The sequence below is a fragment of the Puccinia triticina genome, chromosome 10A (genome assembly GCF_026914185.1).
Source record: "Puccinia triticina chromosome 10A, complete sequence".
Taxonomy (NCBI): domain Eukaryota; kingdom Fungi; phylum Basidiomycota; class Pucciniomycetes; order Pucciniales; family Pucciniaceae; genus Puccinia; species Puccinia triticina.
The window spans coordinates 6,000,052-6,009,236 of NC_070567.1; the positions used below are offsets into that span (position 1 = coordinate 6,000,052).

Here is a 9,185-nt window from a genome sequence, read left to right on the forward strand (position 1 = left end):
GTATACCTGGTCGCCGAGAGAAATCCTCGGCGAGCAGGCATACACCTCTCGGCGAGCAGGCATACATATCCCCGCTCGCCGAGAGCCTTGCCTGCTCGCCGAGAAGGATAACTCTCGGCGAGCAGGTATACAAACACCTGCCCGCCGAGCCTGCTCGCCAAGAGCCCCTCGGCGGGCAGGTTCAAGTATACCTTCTCGCCAAGAGCCCCTCGGCGGGCAGGTTCAACTATACCTGCTCGCCGAGAGGCTCTTGGCGAGGTGGGATATGTATGCCTGCTCGCCGAGGATTTCTCTCGGCGAGCAGGTATAAATGCACCTGCCCGCCGAGGGGCTCTCGGTGAGCAGGCTCGGTGGGCAGGTGTATGTATACCTGCTCGCCGAGAGGCTCTCGGCGAGGTGGGATCTGTATGCCTGCTCGCCGAGGATTTCTCTGCGCGAGCAGGTATACATGCACCTGCCCGCCGAGGGGCTCTCGGTGAGCAGGCTCGGCGGGCAGGTCTGCTCGCCGAGAGGCTCTCGGCGAGGTGGGATCTGTATGCCTGGAGCAGGTGTACATGCACCTGCCCGCCGAGGGGCTCTCGGTGAGCAGGCTCGGCGGGCAGGTGTTTGTATACCTGCTCGCCGAGAGTTATCCTTGTCGGCGAGCAGGGATACATACACCATACCCGCCGAGGGGCTCTCGGCGAGCAGGTATATGTACTTGCGCCAACCCACCGAGGGGCTCTCGGCGAGCAGGCACGGTGCACGCTTGTGCACGCCTATGTGGGGGCGTGCACGCCCTTGATAAAGGGTGCGCGGTCCCACACGCCCTGTTCGAAGGGCATGGTCGTGGGCGTGCCCCCGGAGGACAGGTGTGCATTTATCAATGCCCGTTCTTGCTCAGGCAAAGGCTTGGTCGTGGGCATGCCCCCGGAGGACAGGTGTGCATTTATCAATGCCCGTTCTTGCTCAGGCAAAGGCTGAGCAGTGGCTTGTCCTGCGCCAAGACTGGAGGCAGCTGTGCCTGGGACAAAGCTGAGGATCAGCTCGTGAAAATTGCACTAGAGGCTGGATAGCCAGCTGGAGCAGGTGTCATGTCAGTTGTCATCTAGTGACTACTGATTTTTCCTGGTGGTGGAGTGGGCCTTTTCGCGTGGTGCGCCAGGTTCACGGCGGCTCCTATATCTTGGCGGAACTCGACGGGACTCTGTTGACGCGGTGTTTCTCAGCGGACCAGGTAAAAAGGTATTTCTCCCAAGGAGGCACAGGAGGGTCAAAGTAAGTCCTCCCAATGTGTGCACCCCCAGGGTATTTCTACTGCGTTTTGTAAACCCTACTTTATGCCACATATGTGAGCACCGGCGGCTTTTTTTTTCTCCCTTCCTGGTTTTTTTTCTGGACCTTTTAGGCGCGGATTTCTTTTCAACCTCGACAGCAGGCGCGAAGCAGTCTAGGGACAGACTGCAAGCGTGGTGGAGATGTGGTGCGCGGTATGGTTCAGGCCGTGAGGACGACAGAAAACTCAGTTTGCAGCGGCGATGGCGGCACCTCAAGGCGTTTCAGGATGTGTTCTTCTTTTTTGTTTCTTTGTTGGCTCGTGTTGTCTTTCCTATTGTCCCCTGCTTCTACTACTGTTGTTCTTGATTCTCTTTCTCCTTTCTTTTTTTTCCTGTTCTTTTTCTTTTTTCTCATGGCGCGTGTTGGAAGGGAACAGTGGGGAGGGTTGGTTCTTTTGTTTTCTCCTTTTGCTTCTTGGGTTGTTTTTTTGTTGTGTGCGCGCGGGTGCGGGGCGTGATGACGGGTCCGCAGTGCGCGGCGCTTCCCGGAGTCTGAGTTCGCCCACGAACTCAGAGGAAGGGGGGCATGGAACCTAGCTGATCCCATCAGGAAATCCATCAAAGTTTACTGTTCATTATCCGGCGCCCTCCATAGTGTCATCCTGAATCTTATTGATCTTCCGGAGCTCTCTTCTTCCCTTCGGCTTCTTTCCACTTTTTCCCTCAAAACAACCCACCGCCAACGCGCGCTCAACGCCGTCGTAAAATCTTCCCCCCCCCAAACCTCATTGCCCAAACAATCCTCATTGCTCATTCCGACCAAAAAAACCGGAGGGCACATAAAACTTCCTCTCCCCATTCCCCTCCAACTAACTGCCGCCGGCCTGCACCGGACGGAGTTCCACAGCGCCAAGAAGATTCAGAAGATATTGATGTGCCCATCAATTTGTCCTACCAAGCAGACTTCTGTTTGGAGAAAGCCAGTTCAAGGGAAGATTTGATAGCCTGGTCACTCTTGAGCACTATTATACCTCTCTTAGAACACCATCTTTTGAGGCTCCAACTAGAGATAGTCATTTGGGACCCGGGTACCGCACTGCTTTTTGGCCAATTTCAGGTACCTAGCACCGCACCCGGCACCGCCTGGGAGGTACCACGGGTACCGCTGGAGGGTACCGCGGGTACCACCAACGGTGAAACAGATACTATACAATACAGTATCTTCAGATACTTGTGTATTGTATCTGTTGAAAAATACAAATGTATTGTATCTGCCTGAAGATACAATACCATAGTATTGTATCAATAAATTATTAAAACTTGATTTTCTTGTTTTTGGCCACTGTGGACTGTGTACAGAAAAACTATCAAAAAACGTAAAAATAAAGTATCTTGTATTGGGCTGTATTTGCAACAAGATACCAAAGTTTGAATACATTTGTATAGTATTGCTCTTTGAATACAATACAAATAAATAGTATTGGGTGCAAAACAGATACAAATACAGGCAGATACAGATACATGTATTGTATTTGTTTCACCGTTGGTACCACCCATGATATTTTTTGGTGTGGCAGCGTCCTGCTGTCCTGCTTGCTCCATCCAGTTTGTTGCCGCCCTTGCGACAAGCTGGAGGGCAAAAAGACCACTGTTCCTCCCGGCAAGCACTGGCTCTCCTCTTTGACCAGAGGAATTGATCCATCCGATTGGAGGCATGTACACCTCTTTGACCGGAGGAATGGCTCCGGTCAAAGAGGCAAGGCCACCCAGAGAGCTGGATATGCGTCCAGCTCGCCAGGTGGACATCCCTCGCCGAGCTGGATACATAATATGTATCCAACTCGCCGAGATGACTCATCTCTTGCCGAGATGGATACACAATGTCCAGCTTGGCTAAGGAGGTCTCACGGCGAGCTGTACACATCCAGCTCCCTTGGAAGATTCCTCTCGGCGAGCTGGATACATATGTATCCAGCTCGGCGAGGGGACTCCTCTCCAGCTCATCAGGAGGTTCCTCGGCGGCGGCGAGCTGGATACAATATGTGTATCCAGCTCCCCGGGAGGAGTCCCCTCGGCGAGCTGGAAATGCCAAGAGGAATCCTCCCAGCTTGCTGGGAGACCTTCGCCGAGCTGGATCTACCGAGTCAAGGCCTTCAATCCCCCGGGGGGTGGGAGGTACTTGTAGGCGGTACCCGGGTACCGCACCGCTTTCCAGCCAAAAGCCAGTACCTAGTACCGCACCCGGCACCGCCACGCGGGTGCGAGGCGGGTGCAAGGGGGTACCCGCCAAGCGGTACTAGGTACCCGCCGCGGGTACCGAATGACTATCTCTAGCTCCAACTATTGCTCAATCCCCCCGGCAGCTCCAGATGCTACAGCTTGAGCCGAAGAGAATGAATTGTTTAGCTTGGTTTTTGGCAGGGGGTAGGAAAGAGACACGAATAAACTTTGGAGTTCTTGGTCATTGGCATGGACACGGCCTCTGAGGACCGAGCTTCACGCGGGATGAAGCTAGCACGGTTGAAGTAGAGCGACTCATTTATGGAGGCAGCTCTGGAAGGTGTTCCCTGGAGCTTGTTGCGGGAATGGGATTGTTGGGGGCAACTGGGTGCTTGAAAATGTGGATGACCACGCGCATTCCAGAGGACAATGTCGGCGTCACCACAAGCGGCGTCAGTAGCACACTTGACGGCAATACCAAAGCTAGCACGGGCAAGGGCAGGAGCGTTGTTGGCATCTTCACCAGCTGATAGAAGTAAAAAGGGTGGTTAGCAACTGCAAGCGGGTCTGGATGTGTAGTCAAAGGACAACAGTTAACATCTTGACTTTAACACCAAGGGCCTGATCATTGTCTACAGTTTGCTTGGTGTCATCACGGGAGGGTCAAAGATGGACAGCAAATCAATGAGCTCAAATCTGCTTCCGGAACCTTCATCTTTGGCATTCGGTACATTGCAAGCAAATGCCAAGGCAGGGAGACCACGACGGGCGAACTCCTGAAAATTGTTTTTGAGACGGGTCTCAAGGGCTTCAGTGTTGTTGGATCCCACACCAGGAGATTCTGGAACCCAGACAACAGAAAGGGTTCAAGGAGGGATTGGGCTTGGTTTCTTTGAGGACCAAGAGAGTGTGCTCGAGCTGATTTCGCCACTGTTACCGTAGGGGCGCAGGTAACACCTATACAACAGTTGACCTGACAATGTTGTGTTGGTGACTGTTTGAATAATCTTGAGGTGTGGGCGTGGCAGACAGCAGCTGAGGGCAAGTGTTGTCTATGAAAGGGGGGGGGGGGGGGGGGGTTTGTATCTTGTCCCTCAGCCAATTCCAGCCGCTGTCATTCCAGCGGGTGGTTTGGTTCAAGCCCCTCCGCTGTTGCACTTGCACAGTCTGAGGGGACAATACTTGTTGGCCCCCCTTTTGCATAATGCCTTCAATGCGGCGGGCTGGGGGCCATCCTCTCACTGTTTCTTGACCCTTCTAGACAGGGATGGACAGTGGGCCACGGTGCATCAGCTTGCTGATGTTTGGTGGCGGGGTGCTAGTTCATTTTCTGTTTTCCATTGGTTTTTGTTGGTTTTTGTACTTGTAGAGGGGAAACCCTTGCCCCCCTTTTTTTTTCTTTTGGCATTTGTAGAGGGGTAACCCTTGATTTGATTTGTGATTTTGGTAGATTTGTAGGGGAAACCCTTGAAGTTTTGTTCCATGATTCACAGGATTTAATATACTTGGATAGTTAAAATAGGAAGCATTGAGAAAAAAGAGACTGCACTGGAAACATTTATCCAATTTTATTTTTTGAAAGAAAATTATCCCCTTTTTTTGAAGAACAGAATTCACAAAAAAAAATGTAAAAATGAGTTGAAAAGATGAAGTGGTTATAAGAAACTGATTGGTTCCCTTTTGCTTCTTTCTTGAGTTTAATTTGGGAGCCAATAGTGATTTCCTGTCAGGACCACATTAGATATTTGAATACCTTGAGAATTTCTAGATGGATCCAGATGATCCACAATTGCATCTAGATTATGGTTTTCCTACTCCTTTGATTGCTGCGATTGCATCCTTCAAAAGGGAATATTTGGGCAATATTGTCAGTAAAAAGTCATTTTTGATTGAGATAGATACAAGTTTGATTCAACACACAGCTTATTAAGATCTATGACCTTCTGTCTTGTTGTTTGACCCTCAGACTTGGGATCAAAAGGTATAGGTATATAGCTGATATTACCAATAAAGAGATTAGTGATAAAAAAAACAGTTTCATTGGCAAAAGGGAAAGAAACTTACAAAAACCTTTCACCTGTCTCTCTAAAGAAAATGGAAGTTTTTTCAAACAGTTCTGTCGCCCATCCTTGGTCCCCTTTGCTGAAACTCCTGACCCTCTTTCTAAATTTTTCCCAAGTGAGCAAAATCAGCAACATCAGTATTTAAAACTCATCTTATCAAACATTCATTTTCTATTGAATTCAAAATGTGAGATTCAACTCAAACATACTCCAAGTATTCCTTCAATCTTGTGGGGAATCCTTGACTAGCCAAAAATCCTGAAACTTGTCCCACATGGTTGACAAATTCATCCAAGGAACTAAAGAATACAATTTTCAAAAGATTCAGGCACAATAATCTTTTTTCAAGAGGAAAAAATACTCACATGTTGTCCATGGCCTCTTCTGCTTTTCTATTTGACGTGAAACAAATTTGGTTAATTCATCAGTTCAAGAATAACCATCCAACACCATTTAGCCATATTTTTACATACTTATACTTGAATTGTATAATCACAGACTTTACAGCCCGATCCAATCCTAACCCTTTGCTAGGGTACTCCCTGGAAAAAAAAATAGATAGAAAGAAATTTCAATATATTTTTTTAAATAAGTCAATCACAGAAAATACAGACACTCCATGTTCATCCAGCATTTTGATGAGCATTTTGATTGGCTTTTCAGGCCAATCTATTCCTCCAGGCTTCCCAATGGTTTTGGGAAATGCTCTGAAATTTGATCCATATCCATGAGGTGATAAAAATATAAAGTGATACAAAAATTTTTCATAAATGTTTCATATCATTTACTTCCTACTGAGACCAAGATTTGGAATCTAAAATCAAACATACTGCAGCTGAAGCTTCAAACTTTTCTTCAGCTCCGCATCTTGTTCATAACCAATATTATCTGGTGCCCATTCAAGCAGCTCATCCAATGACCTACAATGTTATGATGATAAGTCAATTAAATTTGATCTTCTCCTTGAAATTTATTTTATTTCAGAAAAACATAAAAATGGCCTTACATATTGTTTAGAATTGCCTCTGGATCTATGATTGGGAAACCACCTGGACTCATTTTTGATCTCGTTGTTTCCGTTTCAGCCTGGTGTGAATCTTCATCTGATGTAGACTTCCCAAGATAATCCTTTGTTTTATTGGATGATCCAGAAAGACTTTTCAATTTAAGATTTTTCCAGATAAAGACATTCATCAGTCACACAAATCTCATCTTAAATTTTGTAGAAATTTTTACTTACAGGCTATCCAGTTTGATAATCAACTCTTTTGAAAACAATTCTGAATTCTTTCCGGCAGTCAGATTTTGGTATTTCCTTTGAATAAAAAATAGACAGGGTTAAGATGAATCAGAAGAATTTGAACAAGTCTGTTTTGATGGAGAAAAACACACAAGTCATCTATGATCTTGAAGTACCCTAGACTTTTGTCTATCAGATTCTTTGCCCAATCATTATCTCCAGGTTTTCCAAAGTTCTTCAGTTGATTGATCTGACTATGTGAGGTTGGGTTGTTATATGTTTTGCAATATGATGAATTTGGTTAGAATTCAAGCAAATAATGATTTGGTTCACATTTTGGCATTTCAATACAAGGAATTCAACCTACCCTAAAAATTGAATCAAGCCTTTTTTATACTCCTCATTAATTTCAAAAAGTTCATTTGCAACTTCACCAAATTGCTCCAAGGTGCTAGAAACAGAGCATCATCAGATCAGCAAAATGATTGAAATTGAATGAATATTTTTCTGTATATTAAAAGTAAAATAAATTACACTTTGTTCACATCTTTTTTTACCACCAAGGATCTAGAAACAAATGATCATCAGATTAGGCAAATTTTTGAACTTGGATAAATGTTTTTATGCATCAAAATAAAAGCTTACACTTTGTTCAAATCCCTTTCTGACAATCTATTTCATGTGAAATTCAGCTACTTATCCATCAAATTTCTTCCCTGTTTATTGAAAGTTTGATTCAAAACTTACATTGACTTCCATTTTGAAATTGCCTTGTTGATCCTTTGTTGACCAGAATTTCCTCCTACTGTATCCAAATTGGATTCCATGAAGAATTGCCCAATGATAACCACTGATTTTTCAACCAGCTTCCGTGCCCGACCTTCCTCTCCAGGATGACCAATGTGGTTCAAGTACTTACTAAATAACATTTCTCAAGGAAACTCAAACATTGAGCAACATTTGGGAATGTGAGGCATGACATTAAACTGACGTGATAAGTCCTGTGGCCAGGGAAGGAATTCTTTCCTCAAGCCCAAAAATGTTTGGAATATCCTTCAGATATCCCTCAAATGAACTTGAATAAAAAAATTCTTCAGTTTTCTCCATATTTTTCAAAAGTTTGAAATTAGTATTCATTGATCCATGATTGCAAAGAGAGCTTACACATTATCCATGGCCCTTTGCATTTGCCTTTTGTTGAAGAAAATGATTGATCCATAATTTCTCAAAATCATATTCTACACTAGCTTGGAAAAGGAGAGATTCAATGCTTACCTACAATCCCAGGTTAGAATCCCAAAAATACAAGGGAGTCAGATTTCACCCTCAGCAGAGCTGTGATAAACAGAAGAAAAACATCACCAACTTTTGATGGTCTCCAGAACCTCCAATTCTTTCCAACTGAGCTTTTGAACCACTGCCTCCAAAGGAATCTCATTCCCACATCAGAATTTTTTCTTGTTGGTTTTTATCAAAGAGAAAATTCACCTGTTGTTGATTGCCTCAAAGGATGAAATGTTTTGGCTAAAATGGAATATATTTAGCCAATTCTGAATTCAATAATTGCTTCTTGGCTTGGGTGATAGAATTATGTGGGGATGAAAGCGTACAGATAATCATTAAACTTTTGAATTTCCTGATCCACATTGTAATGAGAAAGAAATTTCCGCCTGAATTGAAGTTCAATTATTGATAAGGGCATGACAATCAGAAATGGATCATGAATAAATCTAGAAGTTGAACATTATTGTGATAGAAAATATACCAACTTGGCCAATTCATTGGGCATTCTTCCCATAATTGCATTAAAAGTCACACCAAGGAAGTCATTTATCCGGCCCTCTTCTCCAGGCTGCTTAATGGTACCATCCAGAATACCATTCCTAAGTGAAATTTGAAGGGGAAAATGTCAGAAATATGTGGTATTTTGAAGCTTGGAATTGAACCCACACCAAATCCTTGATCACATCCACTTTATATTCTGCTGTGGGGAAAAATGCTTCACCTTGAACATGTTTGAGATACAGCTCAAGGGGACTTTAAGGATTAAATTCTCAGATTAATCATTGTTTCTGCCTCACAAGTTTGTGTATAATATACATTAGTACTTGATTGTGAGAAAAGAGACTTACGCGCTGTCCAGGTTTTTTACTGTTTGGCTATTTTTGTTTTGTTTTGAGAAGAAGGATTGAAAAGTTGCAAGTTCAGAATTTGCCCCCTGTTGATGAAGAAGTGACATTGAACACTCACTGAAAATTCAAGCTTTCCCCACTGGAAACATTTTGCAAATTTGGTTACCTCTACTTGTCAAGAAACTGTGATACCAGAGAATAATTCCTCACAGTTTGCGCTTTGGGGAACCTTCCCTTCCCCCGCTATCATGTGCAGCTGTTGAAAGCTCTCCAT

The 9,185-nt window shown here is 44.7% G+C and overlaps 1 protein-coding gene across 1 annotated transcript; it reads right to left on the reverse strand.

Moving 5' to 3' along the window:
• Positions 1-3,596: 3,596 nt before the first annotated feature.
• Positions 3,597-5,915, reverse strand: PtA15_10A621 (uncharacterized protein; the record flags this gene model as incomplete). The annotated part of the gene is made up of 4 exons (XM_053160816.1): positions 3,597-3,628; positions 3,694-4,002; positions 4,152-4,252; positions 5,905-5,915. The coding sequence occupies 4 exons, from the start codon at positions 5,913-5,915 to the stop codon at positions 3,597-3,599; spliced, it is 453 nt and encodes a 150-aa protein (XP_053024752.1).
• Positions 5,916-9,185: the final 3,270 nt, after the last annotated feature.